Source organism: Eptatretus burgeri, chromosome 17 (genome assembly GCF_056783735.1).
Source record: "Eptatretus burgeri isolate ZD-2024b chromosome 17, Ebu_testis_v1, whole genome shotgun sequence".
NCBI classification, from domain to species: Eukaryota; Metazoa; Chordata; class Myxini; order Myxiniformes; family Myxinidae; genus Eptatretus; species Eptatretus burgeri.
The window spans coordinates 45,668,415-45,684,678 of NC_140977.1; the positions used below are offsets into that span (position 1 = coordinate 45,668,415).

The following is a 16,264-nucleotide window of genomic DNA, read 5'->3' on the forward strand; positions in this document are numbered from 1 at the left end:
ACCGGGGTATACACCGGCCCAGTATACTGGTACTCATTTCGCCGACCTCGGAAGGATGACAGGCTGAGTCAACCCCCTGGTGTATTAATTCAGTGACCCAACGGGGCTTGAACTCAGGACCTTTTGGATCCCAAGCCGCTGCCCTAACCACTGCGCCAACACCAGGCTTATATATATATATATATATATATATACATACATATATACATACATACATACATATATATATATATATATATATATATATATATATATATATATATATATATATATATATATATATATATATATATATATATATATATATATATATATATATATATATATATATATATATATATATATATATATATATATATATATATATATATATATATATATATATATATATATATATACATCTCTCTCGATATAATCAATTTGCTGACTCAGCATTTTCCGACTAATACATATTATGTTCCACATGGCAACTAAAAATATGACAATATTTACTGCTTGAGAAACTGAAAGTATTAGTATCACATTATATAATACTATCATTATATAATTGTAGTGTGCAATTAAAATGTTACAATCACTATTTTAAGTTATAAGCGATAACATTTGTGCATACATATTGCATCACTTCATTCCAATTGACTGGCTTGTAGTTATATTTATGACCCTATCGCATATATAATACTGATAGTAAATTTCGTTGACTCAGAATTTTTATACCCATGCCATACAATACAATGATACAACAGAAATACAAATAATAAAAACGGTAAAAAAACAGAACCAGAAATGTATAGACTAATCATTCGATCAAGTATCATTTGATATGTACTCTGACACAAATGAACACATTTAGAGTATTTGCTCATCATCGCTTTCATCGCTATCTGATGTGTCTTCATTATCAGATTCATTCTGTGCTTTCAGACCTTTGATGGTTTTCTCGTTGAAACAACTTTCGCCACCAGAGCATGCACAGAACTCAGTACATGCAATATTGGCACTGCTGTAACCGCATCTCTTTGTTTGGCATGGAGAATCACTTCCGCAGGAGCATTTGAGGAGTTTCAACAACTCTTGAGGCACCAGACTGGTGTCGTTTGGAACAGTTACTGGACTTAGAGATGTCCCTTCCTTTTGCCACCCAAATTTTGTAGGATCTAATTGTGGTGGGTCGGTGTGTTTGGCATGTTGCCATGTAGCGACTTGGAAGTAGACCCGGGCGATGTTTTCGTTGGCTGCTTCAGTAGTCTGTGGAAGAGTCTGCAGTTTGGGCGATCCTCCAATGCTACGGGTTAGTCTTGATGACCAAACTTTTTGGCGAGCTTCTGTCAAGGTTTTACATTCCTCGCGACTGTAACAACACAAGAGGAATTTGGTTGCCTGATTGATAACCTCAGGGAAAGGACAGACAATATTGCCAATCTTGTCCAGGTTGATTTGCTTCTTGTTGAGAACCTTGATGGCAGTTCCTTTGCCAATTCCGTGGTACGTGGCGACAGTATCGCAACCAGTAAGCCCATGTGCAGCAAGAAGATTGCTCATGATGGGACGGCTTTTGTTGACAGCTGCATTAATATCGATCATTATTCGACCTTTGATGGGAGATATCATCATTACCTGTCCTTTGATATCACCTTGGACGACAAAGTGACAGAGAAGAGTGAAGACATCAGTGTCATCAGCTACAACGAGGACTTGCGGCATGTCAGCTTGAATGATTTGTCGAATGATCATGGTGTCTGCCTCTTCATGTGTAATCATCAGGTCCATTATTTGAGTTAGAACGCTCGATTGTATCTGGATGGGGACCGGATGAGTGGCAGTGATGATTAGTGTTCCACAGACCGTGTCTCTATGGGTCATCAGATAACACTGAACAACAAAAATTTTTTACTGGAGATGTGTAAAGTGATTTAGACTAATTTGGGTACGCTGATTTCAAAAATCATAACCGTTTTGCTGTATCACGTCAGGATTTTCAGTAACAGAAATATTCCCATTGCCTAGAAGTCAGGATTTCAATGAAATTTACAAAAATTCATTTATTCATTTATTTCATCATGAATGCTTCAAAATTATAGAAATTACAGAAAAAACTCCACTAGAATGTAATTAAAAATGCTTTAGGCATTTGGCTTTGCGTTTGTGCTGCTCTTTGTCAGTTTCACGATGCAGGAACCAGCAGAAATCGCCCATCATGTTCGGGTTGTGCCGCCCTTGGTAACGCGTCTCCATGAGTGAAATCTCTTGGTGGAATCGCTCGCCGTGCTCGTCCGAGACTGCTCCCAAGTTGTCAGGGAAGAAGTTCAGGTGCTGGTGTAGGAAATGGATTTTCAGGGACATCCTGGAGCCAAGTTTCCTGAAGGACTCCAGCAGCTGCTGCACTATTTCTTCATAGTTGTCCGCGCGCTCGTTCCCCAAGAAGTTGTCCGTCACAGCTTTGAAGCTCCTCCACGCTGCCAGCTCTTTGGGGTTTAGAGTTGTCGGAAAAGTTTCGTCCTTCATAATCTGTTGGATTTGCGGTCCAACAAAGACACCAGCCTTGATCTTGGCCTCCGACAAGGTGTTGCCAAACTTTTCCTTGAGGTATAAAAACCCACGCCCATTCAGATCCATTGCCCGTACAAAACTTTTCATCAAGCCGAGCTTTATGTGGAGTGGTGGAAGGAAAACCTTGGCTGGGTCGACAAGGGCGACATGCTTCACGTTGTGTCGACCAGGTACATGCTCTTTTCGCTCTTCCAAATCTTTCTTCGTCCAGTGATTCTTGTCGTCTCTGCTATCCCAGAGACAAAGGAAGCACATGTATTTCGTGTAGCCTGACTGCAGCCCTAACAACAGCGCCACCACTTTCAAGTCTCCGCAGATGTGCCAGTTGAAGTCATTGTACTTGATGGAATCAAGCAGCTGCCGCATAGTCTCATAGGTCTCTGTCATGCCGAACGCGTGAGCCAGTGGGACTGATGGTTTCTCGTTGCCATTGTGGAGCAAAACAGCCTTCAAGCTGTTCTTCCCCGAGTTGATGAAGAGGCGCCAGTCTGCAGGATCGTGATCACACCCAAGTTCTTTCAACAGACCGTTGATGTCACTGCAGAATGTCATCGTGTCTTCCATCTCAAAGAACTCAGCCATGTCTCTGTGACGTGCTCTGAACAAGGATATCTTGGTGTTAGGTTCAAGTAGATTCCACTGCTGCAGCCTTGATCCAAGCAGCTCTGCCTTCGCCTTTGACAGCGAGAGATCTCTTACAAGATCATTTAAGTCTCCCTGGTTCAGAAGGTGTGATTCTTGAGTGTCGGGTTCAAAAGGTTCATCATCACCATCCTCTTCACCACTGCTTACAGCTATGTTCTGATCAGCTGGAGGTGTTGGAACGGGGTTCTCGTCATCATGAGGCACAGGTTTACGAGCAGAGACGCAGTCAGCATACTTGATGTGACCTTTATTCTTCTTGTTGAAGCCGGCGATGCTTGTGCAGCAGAAATAACAATCATCATGATGATTCTGCGGCTCACGCCATATCATGGGCACCGCAAATGGCATGCTCGCGCGCTTGCCCACCAACCACTGAGTCAAGGTTGTGTGACAGCTCGTGCAGCAGATGTGTGGTGCCCAGCTCTGTTCTTGGTCCCCCACCTTACACCCGAAGTAGTGAAAGTAGGCGGCCTTCATTTTCACTGCTGTAGATATACTTCGCTGTTGATCTTTTTTGGTATACCGACCACAGACATAACAGAAGTTGTCAGGATGATTGGTACAGGAACGCCTACTCATCTTTATCTGAAAGAAAGAAATATAACACAAGTTAACAACAATTGTACGAAATAGACATGTTAAAGACATATGTAAATTTCATTGAAATCCTGACTTCTAGGCAATGGGAATATTTCTGTTCCTGAAAATCCTGACGTGATACAGCAAAACGGTTATGATTTTTGAAATCAGCGTACCCAAATTAGTCTTAATCACTTTACACATCTCCAGTAAAAAAAAATTTTTGAAATTTGTTGTTCAGTGTAATTCGTAATAAGCTCAATCAGCTGCTTCTTGCTTGACGACACAGACAACAGCAAACTTTGTGGAGGGAGCCGGGTGGTAGTGAGAAGAGAGTAAACTCTAGACCCTTTGTGACTGCGGGCATTCCTGGTAGACTCTTTGACACTTCCTTCACTGTATCTGTATTAAAGATATGAATTATTAATTGACAAAGAGATGGTAATAATTTCCAGTCAAGTAGCCAAGTATTTAGAGGCAAGTTAAATACAAAAACTTAGTGACAAGTTGTCTTACTAATCATCACACATACGACATTTAACAATATGTGAGATCTTGGGTGAATCTTGTATGACTATCTTACCTGTCAAAGATGAGGTACACCTGACTTGTTTGCAGATACAAGTGGATGTGACGTCCAAAGCTATCCAGGTAGTCTTGGATGGTTCCCTTCGGAGGCCAGGGTACTGTCCACATTACCGCACAACCATCGAAGAACACAGCCTGGAATTCTGCACGTCTTATAGGGACTTTTACTTTCAGGACATTCTTTAGGGATGACTTTGATGTGGCTTGCTTCATCTGTCCATTTCTTTCAAACATAGCTGGAGGGTAAGGCGAGAGTTCGTAAGACATCAATTTCTCAGCATCATAATCACACACTGTTCTGAAGACCATAGCCCTGGCGTAAATCAGTTCTGTGTCATATACCTTTTGGTCTCCGAGCTTGATGTGTTTCTTTGACACTGCCATGGACTTTACACATTTCTGCAGCGGCAGGTGGAATCCATCTGGCCACGTTTCCTCAAATGCCTTCATCTGATTCAGACCCAAGTGATCGGCGTTGTCAACATTAACAGTGGCGCCAGACACAACCTTGACGCTAACTATATTCATCAGATCCTGGGGATGCAGACTCTCATCGAAGGGATTCATGCAGGTTTCCAGCTTCTCATGTAAGCTGGTTCTGTCCTTGGAGTCCAAAGCGATTCGGGACTTGCTTTCCTCCTTATGTTTTTCTGAGGATTGTGTGTGACTGGTTTGTGATCTCATGGAGTCGAGAGAGATGATGACTTTGTTGCAGGTAGTTAGGCTGTGGGCCCATGTTTTGATGGTCTCTGGCCTCAGGGTCAGTCCAACTATTCCACTCTTGCCTTTTCCATAGCGCATACACGTAGTTTCTATGGCCATGTCGGACCAGATGCCATTGAATATTCCACGCTTGAGATGGATTACATGTTCACCTTTAAGGAAGTGATATGCCACTTCTTGGGGCAGCTTCTCCATGGTGCACAAGTAATATAACCCATATCTGGCATAATTGAAGTGGCCTGCAGCAAAGAACAGTGGAACCATCTCATGCACTGTAGCTAGCTGGAGTGACCAATCACCTTCCCGTTCAGCTCGTACATATTTCATTACTGTGAATACTGGATTTATGAGGCATGTAACCCAGAGCCTGGCTGTACATGATTCTTTGGAGATATCACCTAATATCTTCATCAAGCCATCCATGCTGGTCAAGCTGCTGTGAGTTGTGAATACGAGCTGGAGTAGTTCTTCGGTCAGTAGCCTGAGTGCTCGCACATTGTCAGGATACTTTTTTCCACTGAGCATTTTCAGGACTCCAGCGAATGTGGATTCAAGTACCTGCACAATACCACTCTCAGCCATAAGACTACCGATACACCCCACATAGCTCATGAGTAGATGCATACCGCCCAGACGTAGATACACATTACTAAATATGGCTGGATTCTCCCATGACAAGTGGACAGCTACTTTATATAGCTGTTGATCAGCAGTGAACACCACAAAAGTCTGTCCGGTCTTTTCTGTAACAACTTTTGCCTTGATTACTGCAGCCATCATAGTTGAGGGGCTGGCTAGAGGACTGTCTATGAGAGGTAAGAAGTTGACTTTTGTCTTCGCCTGTTCAGTATGTCCCTGTTCCCTACAGATCCTGGAATTGCAGCCATTATACTCCGAGCAGTCAGGTAACCTGATGACGTCTGTGATGAACTTGTAGTCTAAATCCATAACTCAATTCACTGAAACGGCTTCATTTCTTGTTAGATCAGGATATTCAGGATGAACTGACAATGGGATGTCAGGCATGGCAGGTTTCTTGTCACCCACATAGTATGAAGCTAAGTTGCTCTCGTCTTTATCGTCATCATCCATATCGATATGCTTGTGCTTGTGGGACAGTCGTGGTATGGTGTCTTCCTCTATCTCATTGTTTCTGGAGGGTTGAGTTACAATCATAGCTAGTGAATGGGTAGACAATTTCCCATTTGGCAAATGAATATCGGTGTTGAAATTGTCAGCAATGACTTGTATGAGTCCATCCTGGTGATTAGCAATACCATGAGACTCATGATACCTTAAAGCAGCAACAGCAGATGATTGCTTAAAGAGGCGCACTTCATCATAGCTACAAGTTACTTCATAATCATTGAGGTAACCAAGCTGACTTTTAGAATCTCTGAAGAGAATGCCAAGAGCTACTTGTAGATCGGTGGGTTGGGCTCGAACTGCAGAAGTAACAATGTTGCCAATTAATAGTGCTGGCATTGTATTCTTCAGTCTAGGTGAGATTCCAGCCAGTAGATCCATCAAGGTCTCTGACGTCACTTCCTGAACTGTACTGTTGTCCACATTTAGATTGTAGTGTGATTTAGTCATGTCGATGGACTTACACTCCTGTGTGATTTGCTTAGCTACCTTTGCTGCACTGGGTTTGATGTCTTCTTGGTCACCGGTATCTTTTACAGCTTTCAAAAGTCTCGCAGCCTGGGTGTGAAATGCAAGTATGTGTGCATAACCAGGTGATGATAGGACTAGGATTTCATTGCCAAAATGCTCAGACACTTTACTGACCAGCTGTGCGTGGGATAATTCATTTCCACCTTGACATTGGTACATTTCAAACACTTCAATGGAATTCCAGAGCTTGTCCTTTTCATTTGACAATGCATCTATGGTGCTAGCAAGAGCTTGCTGGTTCTGATTCGTATCATTGCCAGGGGTTGATGGGTTGATTGCAACATTCTTATGTCTGGGGTATGATCTGTTATTAAAGAAAGTAGCCATACAGAACTGATGGTAGCGAGCCTCAGGTGCATGTAGATCGCTGACAGCACCATCAATGCGGAGACGCACATCTTGAGCCCACTGATCATCACGCTCTGAACATTTGTCCAAAATGTTCTGCTTGTATGACACCATTTTGTGTCCTAAACCCATCACTTTCTCTACCCACCTTACCCAGTCGCACCCAACTGTCCCTGGACTGTATCCTTTTCTCCTGACAAGGTGGAGAGCTTGCTTTCAAACCTCGAGTCAGATTCTGCAACCGGTCCAGACGGCATCAGCCCACGTGTCCTCAAAGCCTGCTCTTCTGCTCTTGCTCACCCTCTCTCTGTTCTATTCACCCTCTCATTTGCCCAAGGTCATCTGCCATCTGCTTGGAAATCTGCTAACATCACTGCCCTGCATAAAAAGGTGCAAAAACAGATCCCTATAACTACAGACCAATCAGCCTTCTCCCAATCATCAGCAAGGTGATGGAATCCATCATCGCTTCAGATATGAAATCCTTCCTCTTCTCCAATGGCTTGATTTCCAATCATCAATTTGGTTTCAGACCAGGTCACTCTACCCTAGATATGCTGCTTCTGCTCTCCCATCAATGGATGGAGGTCCTCAATGCCAGACAGGAAATCCAAGCCGTATCCCTGGACATATCACGTGCTTTTGACACAGTCTGGCACCCTGCCCTACTCACCAAACTCTCTTCCCATGGTATTCAAGGCCATCTCCACTCATGGCTCGCAGACTTCCTCTCCTGTCGCAGTCAACGTGTGGCCCTAAATGGAGTTCTTTCATCCCCTCTTCCTGTGCAGGCTGGAGTTCCTCAAGGTAGCGTTCTGGGCCCTGTTCTTTTTCTGGTTTTCATCAATGATCTCTCGGACTCTCTGGAAAATCCTCTATTTCTCTTTGCCGACGACTCCACCCTCTGCCGTACCATCTGTCATCCCTCAGACCGGCAAGCAGCAGCTTCTTCGCTCACTGCAGATCTGGATAAAATCACAAACTGGTCCAACACGTGGAACATGTCTTTCAATCCAGACAAATCTCACACTCTCACTATGTCTCTTCGAAAGGACCGTTTACAAACCCCCCCATCCACTTTCTCAACAATCCTCTGGAAGAAGTCTTTTCTTTCAAGCTTCTAGGTCTCACTATCTGCCATGACCTTTCCTGGGAAAGTCACATTTCCAACCTCGCCTCAAAAGCCAGTCGCCGACTGGGAATCCTCTGTCGTGCTAAGTCCTTCCTCGGCCCTCTTGAGCTCCTGACCACTTACAAAGCTTTTGTCCGTAGCCTGATGGAGTACTGCTCTCCCCTCTGGGCTGGTGCTCCTGCCTCCCACCTTTCTCGGCTTCACGCTGTCGAAACCAGGGCATTTAAGATCATCGGCATCTCCCGCAATGAAGCTGAGTCTTTGGGCCTCTCACTCAATCACCGCAGGTTGGTCGGTGGTCTTTCTGTCTTCTACCGACTCCTCTCCAGCCTTGCCCCCCCTGCTCTCTCTGCGATTTGTGCCCACCACATTTCCACAGGGCGCTCAAGGTCCGCCAACAACCCCCTTCTGGTAAAACTACCAAAATCACGAATCACTGCTCATCTTCACTCTTTCATTCCTCTTTTTTCCCGCCTTTGGAATAAACTTCCTCACTCTATTCTTTCCCATTCTTCCCTCCAGGCTTTCAAAACAGCTGTTCACCACCACCTCTTATCTTCCCCCATCCAAATCCTCGATCTTTTCTACCCCCGATAATCCACCCAAGCCCACTTCCTTCATTTCTCCTGCTTTCCTTCCTGAAAGTCCCTGAAATGTCCATCTTCTCTTCGCCATGTTCCCCGTCCCATTCCCATCCCTCTCCCTTCCACAGTTCACCTAATGTGTCTGTTCCCCACTGTTTTGTCCCTTCCACTCCCGCCCCTCTTGTCTCATGCCTCCTTGCTGTGAGTTGTGTGTTTGCTCTCATACGAGCCTCGACCAAGGAAAACAAAAAAAAAAAAAAAAATCTCTTCACCTCTCTTGGACAAGGTTGATCTGCACAAGTAAGCAGGTTTCCACCTGTCAGGATCCTTCTCAAGGACACAATTATCACTGCAGTACAGGCACTGTGTGAAGAAATCAAATGGAGCAAAGGAGTGGTGTAACCTCTTTGGAGGAGGAAGGCGAACTTCTGTAGATTTCTTGCCATGTTTAGTGTTAGACTTGGACGTGTATCTAGACACACAATTCTTGTGATAATTAATGGTAAGATCCTTCGTTTCAGAGAGCTTCTGTGTCAAGGCAATATGGAGATCGTCCTCGTATGCTAGACTAGCAGAAATAATGGAATGGACGTGACTTAGCCCCTTGTTCTGGATGGAGGGTTGATCATCACAGTTGTATTTATCCTTGAATATACAGTTTGCTGAATCTGCGTCCATGATTCACTGACCATCACCTGAAAAGAGAACCACCAACAAATCTAATCTATCCATCAACAAATTAATATATATAGTATTATAGTATCCGCTGTCTCTGATCCACTTCATGATGTATTGATGAATTCTGAATGAAATTATGAAATAATTTGATTATAGTTGAAGTGTCATTTATCACCAAAGGAAAGGGATGTATTTCCAATATCACCTGAAATAAATTTAAGAATAATCATGAAATCAATAGAACTATTGATGTAGATTCATTGAATTACCATACCGCTCATAAACTGTGCTAAGAAAAACATGTGAAAACTGCTGATTATGTGCCATTTGCGATAGAAAAAAATTAACTTAGCAATGTTAAATAAGACAAATAACATATTTACTAATCAGTAGGCAATATATATAGTTCAACCAGTGGATACCAACAATAAACACGGACTATATCACGGGATGTGTATGAAATTAGAAAAACATATTCAGTTGGCGGCCATTTTGAAAAAAAGTCAGGAAAAAAATTTGCCCAAAGGTGAGATCACCACACCCACCCAGAATAAATCATAAATACCTTACAGAATAGGAATCAGAAGAGAAAAAAACTTTTACAGGCGATAAGGGGTCTCGGTCAGATTCTCCCGGACTAAGTATTGCACCAATATTGTGAGAGCCAGAGGCGTAAGGGATATGAGAGTCACTATGAGGTAAGCAATGGAAAGTCAAATTAAAGGCCCGGTCACACCTTGACGTTTTAGCCAGCGATGGCAACGTGTTAAAATGTATGTAAAACGCTGGCTGACGTTGAACTTTTGATGTTTTTTTTAAGATTCGGACGTATTCATAACGAGTTGGTCGTATGCATAACATATTAGTAATGGACACAGAACGTTTCGTTGTGTTATAGATAACTTATACCAACGAATGCTGAACCTGTTGTCGGCCTACACAACCGATGCCCAACGATAGTCTAACTTCGGCATAGCGCGTTGCACGCATCGCCGACGATGTCGTGACGTAGCCTATTAAAAGGCAGACGCACAACGATTCGAATCATAACTGCCGTAGAAATGGAAGTGTCAACATCGCGGTCACACCTTGGCGATCTTGCCAGCGTATGCCGACCTAAGAAAAATGTGTCTAAAACGTTGGGGCACGTCAAATACGGTATGAGTAAGTTTGGTATACGTGAGTACAACGCTAAAGTACGCTATCATACGTCGTAGTAAGTAGAGTACGTCAAGAAATTTTAAACATGTTCAAAATTTTACGACGTACTCGGCGTATGACACACGTTCCGCATGCGATGGGGATAAGTTTTACACACGATATGTGGACGCTTACACACGTCCAAAAACGCTACTTATAAGCTACTCATAAGTCGAAACACGTCGCGGTAATGTCTTTTTTACGCGAAACTTATTTCTAACTTATGTTTGACGTGCTTTGAACCAATTCTTTACGTAGTCCCAACACACATCGACGTATGTAGACGTATTCCAATGACATCTTCCGGTCGACAAAAAAAAATAAATGAACGTGTTTCTAGGTTACAACTGCCATATAAAGACGTGTTCCCAGCGGTTTTGGGAATTGGTATATAAAAATGCTGCTCATAAAAGGGAACCCAACAGTGTTTTCGAGTTCCTTTTTGAGTCGATGTCCATGTCAGCAGTATCAGTATTAGTATTAGTATTAGTAGTAGTTTGTTCATGTTGGCAGTAGTAGGTGAGTGTGAGGGGGAGGGTGTGGGTTATGATGGATCCTCCTTGCGTCCGCGTGTCCACGGGTAGGTTCATAGGCTGCCACTCAACGATTGAAATGGCTGCATCTCCACTATTGAAAGTAGACGCTTGCGCTCAACAATTGGATTTTTTTTTACACGCAACGACTTTTAAACGGTACCACTCAGCCATTTTCATTGTTTACAATGAACGATTTAAATTGCTGTCACTCGCCTTTGTTTTTTGACGCTGGCGCTTGGAAATTTTAATCGTTTCTATTGAACGTGTTAAATCGCTCAAACCCCACTATTGAAAGTAGATGCTTGCGCTCAACAATTGGATTTTTTTTACACTCAACGACTTTTAAACGGTACCACTCAACTATTTTCATTGTTTACAATGAACGATTTAAATTGCTGTCACTCGCCTTTGTTTTTTGACGCTGAGGTTTTGAAATTTGAAGCGTTTCTTCTGAACGTGTTAAAACGCTCAAACTCGACTATTTTAAATAGACGCTGCCAATGGACAATTGGAATCATAGCCAAGCTAGACATCGAAGTGTGAACATCCTCGTCATGCCGAAGAAAAGTTTGAAGAATGCTGCAAATAAGTGTCCTGGCCGTGGCCGTGGATGCTGACGCAAGGACGATCCATTATACCGATGTCTTTCAGCCTATGAGTAACTTAAAAGTAACGTCTGTCGATGTGTGGCAACGATCGCGTAACGTGCCAACAACACGTTAATCATAGGTTAGAAATAAGTTTCGGGTACGCTAAACATTACCTCGGCGTGTCTCAACTTATGATTAACTTACAAGTAGCATGTGTTGACGTCTGTCAACGATCGCAGACCGTGCATACAACTTGTTGCCAGCGTAGCGGAACGTGTGAGTCATATGCCGGCATACGTCGTGAAATTTCAAGCATGAAAAAATTTGAGGACAACCGAAAAGTACAACGTTTAAAGCCAGCGTACAACGACGTATGGCAGTGTTTTTCAGCATGCTCTCAATGTTATCAAAACTTACCCATAACGTATTCAACGTGTGCCAGCGTTTTAGAAAAAAAATTCAAAAATCGGCATACGTTGGCTAAAACGTCAAGGTGTGACCGGGCCTTAAAGTTTGATTTCTGAGGACTGACTAGAACTCTAAGGAATTACAAAATAAGGAAATGGGAAACCACCTATGAAAGCCACAGGATAGCGATACTCCCGCTAGTGGGTCAAATGCTGAATATATGTATGAGACCTATTGATCAGGTACTTCAAAGGACGTGAAGTTATGGGCGGAGTGGACCAAAAAAACAAAAATTAAACTTCCCTGAAGGAGGCACATTCAACCGGGATAGAATAGAAAACCTAAGAAAGGAATTGTTGGAAAGAGAAAAATAAAATCACAAAAAAGCTGGTGGATTGGAAAGTTTTTGGGCGATGGGTTGATAAGAGCCTCAGAAGGGAAGAGCAATCGAAAAACGCAAGCATAAAGGGGAGCTTAAAAGATGTGCAAGCTACCCTTAAGGAGGTGCAGAAAATGCTATCAGTAATAACGCCTTCCATTCAGCAGGGAGCTTGGGGAGGAAAAACCCAAATGACACCACAGGTAACAGAGGAGAGTGCGAAAGAGGTGACCTTTAAGGCTGCTTGCAATCCCGATAAGGGAATGGCATTAGAAATGTGGAAAATAACTGAAGACAGTAAACTGACTGAGACGGGAGCTGAAAAGATGTACCCAATGATTGAACAAGTGTTGTGGAACCCGGAAACTAATCAACATAATATCCATTTAGTTAATCACCCATGGAACCAAAGTGACTTACAAGCAAGGAAAATGCAGATGAAAGATTATGAAGACAACCCACAGGGGTTTGTGGAACAAGTATTGCAATATATAAACTCAAACTCAGCTACCCATAGTGATGTTACCGGGTTATTGACAACAGTACTGTCAGTGAAAATATGGTGAAAGACAAGAAAATTATCTGAGTGGCTGGATATGGCACCAATAGGGGAAATTTAATTAAGTATACTGCCTGGGTACAGCAACTACTCCACCATTTGAGAACAGCCATAAACCCACCCAAAATAAACTGAGAAAAAATACATGGCTGTAAACAAAAGGAGGAAGAACCAGAAGAATTCATGGATGGGTTGTGGCAAGTCATTGTCCAGTACTCGGGGTTGGCCGCATGGGCAATACCGAATGACTTGTTAACGAACCTGTTCGTAGAGGGGTTACTGCAGCCGATATCTAAACAGATAAATCGTGTGAGAATTGGGTGGTAGGTGGAAACACCACATCAGGTTCTGGCTGCAGCAAAACATTGTTTTGAAGCAGCAGAAAAGAAAGAAACCATTAAAAAAGAGAATTTGCAAATGTTAATGGTGGAAGACTTTAAAAGAAAACAGCGGAAAGAGAGGTGAGAGAAGAGTCGTTGGGATCGAAATGATTATCCACAATGGCGAAAAAGGGGAGAGATTCTGACAGCCCCGCATGTAACTAGTGGAAGAATCCAATGACGACGATGTATCAGGATTCCCTCCCCCAATTGGGCCAGATTGGAAAATGAAGGCAAAATTGAGGGGAGTGAAAAATAGGGATGCAACCCCACCACGAGGATCCCCTTCAGGCCCACATGATTGCTATAACTGTGGGAAAATGGTTCATTGGGGAAGGAATTGTCCGTATAACCAACAGCAGGGTAGGAATCCCCAACCACGATACAGGGAACAGCCAGGAGAGAACCGACAAGCGAAACAGCAGGAGAGGTGGTATTGACAGTGCGAGAGGGAGCTGACATCAGTGCTGCCACTACTGACCACGACCCCTTCAGATGAACTGACCTTAAATCCGAAGGTAAATGGGAAAGACATTTCATTTTCAGTGGACACGGGTGCTACTCGCTCAACAATTAGAAAAGATGCTATGCCCACCACACCATTATCACAACAGTGTGCTAATGTAATGGAAATTTCTGGTGTAGCCAAAACAATTCCAGTTACGCAAAAATTAATTGTTGAATATGGGTCTTTAGAGGCACACCATGCCTTTTTGTTAGCAGCCAATACACCCATAAATTTATTGGGAAGAGATTTGCTTTGCTGCTTGGAGTGAACGGTGAGATGTACCCTGGATGGGGTGTATTTTTATATATCCCAGAGATTAAAGAAGCAGAAACCTTGGAGATGTTGTCACGATCAATAGGACCAGTAATATACTGGTGGCGATTATGCAAAAAAAATGTTCGAAAGATAACCAAACAAGCATCAAATGACACCTACTTTGTATGCGGGTTCAGGGCCTATCCTTCGTTGCCACATAATTGGACTGGATCCTGATACTTGGATTACGTGGTGCCACATATACGTCAGACCACTAACTCACCATTTGAAGGTATTCTACGACAAAAGAGGAGTATTTTAGAAGGGGAGATCGCAGCAATGATAATCTTTCCCTAGTATGGGGTATGGGTAGCAGGGAGAGAGCTTATTGAAATGGCAGCCTCATTGGAGGAATTCGGGAACCAAACTGCTGATGGCTTTGATAAAGTCAACGCCGAGATGGCGGTCCTGCACACAAAAACCATGCAAAATAGGATAGCCTTGGACATGATCTTGGCAGCCAAAGGAGAGACTTGTACTTTAATTGGGAAAGAATGTTGCACCTACATTCCAGATAACTGAAAATATCCATGATGTGGTACAGCATGTAAGAAAAGTAGCTGCTAAATACCATGATTATATTAAAGGATGGGAGTTTGGATCCTGGTTAAAGGGAATGTTTGGTGGATGGGGAGCATGGATACTCCATACATTGTTCATTGGACTAATGGTATTCGTTGCTGTTGTTATCGTAGCATACATAAAAGCAATAATCTTTGTGTGTGTGAGAAAATTTGCCACAGTGACAACAATGGTGGCGCATGAAGTTTTTCTGGACCGACCATCTTTGAGTGACCAGGAAGATCCAGAAAACCCAGAAAATGAAGAACATAATGTAAAATCTGGTCGCGACACCGTATTGGTGGAATTTTATGGAAAACACGAAAATGTAAACACACGTGCCCTGAGATTGATGAGAGCCCTTTTGAAATAATTCAACAATTGTTGCAAAAGAAACAAAAACAGCTGGATTATTGTGAGGAAGGGATGTGCATCAATAAAGAAACTTTAGAAACTGAGGTGGAAAAGGAATTCGAGCGGCTTGCTCAAATAAAAGATGATTAGTATAATCAGGAAAGGCGATTGCCTATTCGATGTATATGTTCGGTGTGCATCGGGTTTTTTTCTTACAGATTGCCAAGGTGCCCAAACTCTGTGAACAAGACAAGAAGGGGAGGTGGTGGCACCCCGGGGTTGCACTCACTTGCTCGGATGTTAACCCACCACGGAGCGCAAGTCTGGGTGATGCTGTGGAAATGGACCTGCAGCTAGCCAAAGACAAATTAAAATTTTTGTATGTTTGTCCTTACAGAACAAACCCTTGTGCTGTTCTGTATTAACAAAATGGGGGAATTGTGGGAAAATAAACTTTAATTGAACTTGTACTAGGGTAAAATACTAATGAGCCTTCGTAAAGTTTGTGTGCCAGAGATAATTAAATAAATATATATTGGGAAAGCTTCGCAAGGAGATTTGTCCACTGTGAGCAAAGTCCTCCAGATACTGAAAAGCCTTTGTCACCTTATCTATGTTCCGCTGGCCCTGTATGCCCTGACCAAAGGTCATTATCTCATATTCTCTCGTCTGGGCCAGCTGGAGCCATGACCATATAAGGAGCTGTTTTTTCATCCTGTTTTGGTGATTTTACTTTGACAAAGTATAAAAGGGATTTGTAAAGTCTTTCTGTAGCTTATCATTGATTGATTAGTTTTCCTGGAAATTATGCCCATCATATAAACTACACCTCACTAAAATTATATATATATATATATATATATATATATATATATATATATATATATATATATATATATATATATATATATATATATACTCAATGTAACTTCACATATAGTTAGAGATTGCTTGGATTTTACAACAGGCT

The 16,264-nt window shown here is 42.6% G+C and overlaps 3 protein-coding genes and 1 long non-coding RNA gene across 7 annotated transcripts in view; 1 reads left to right on the top strand and 3 right to left on the bottom strand.

Moving 5' to 3' along the window:
• LOC147009959 (uncharacterized) overlaps positions 1 to 16,123 on the top strand; it is a 94,611-nt gene extending 78,488 nt beyond the window's left edge. For 3 of the 4 annotated variants that reach the window (XR_015053080.1, XR_015053081.1, XR_015053082.1), the window contains exon 3: positions 14,517 to 16,123. This is a non-coding gene — a long non-coding RNA (uncharacterized LOC147009959). The remainder of the gene's footprint in view (positions 1 to 14,516) is intronic. The other variant, XR_015053083.1, reaches the window with a different exon arrangement.
• LOC147009960 (uncharacterized) overlaps positions 1 to 16,264 on the bottom strand; it is a 147,353-nt gene that overhangs the window by 70,551 nt on the left and 60,538 nt on the right.
• LOC147009961 (uncharacterized) lies at positions 431 to 6,033 on the bottom strand. The gene is made up of 3 exons (XM_085862965.1): positions 4,358 to 6,033; positions 3,981 to 4,176; positions 431 to 1,878 (listed from the first exon to the last, which is right to left on the bottom strand). The coding sequence occupies exons 1-3, from the start codon at positions 6,031 to 6,033 to the stop codon at positions 850 to 852; spliced, it is 2,901 nt and encodes a 966-aa protein (XP_085719091.1). The 3' UTR covers positions 431 to 849.
• On the bottom strand, positions 6,037 to 7,508 carry LOC147009962 (uncharacterized). Its single transcript, XM_085863306.1, has one exon. The coding sequence runs from the start codon at positions 7,240 to 7,242 to the stop codon at positions 6,037 to 6,039; it is 1,206 nt and encodes a 401-aa protein (XP_085719432.1). The 5' UTR covers positions 7,243 to 7,508.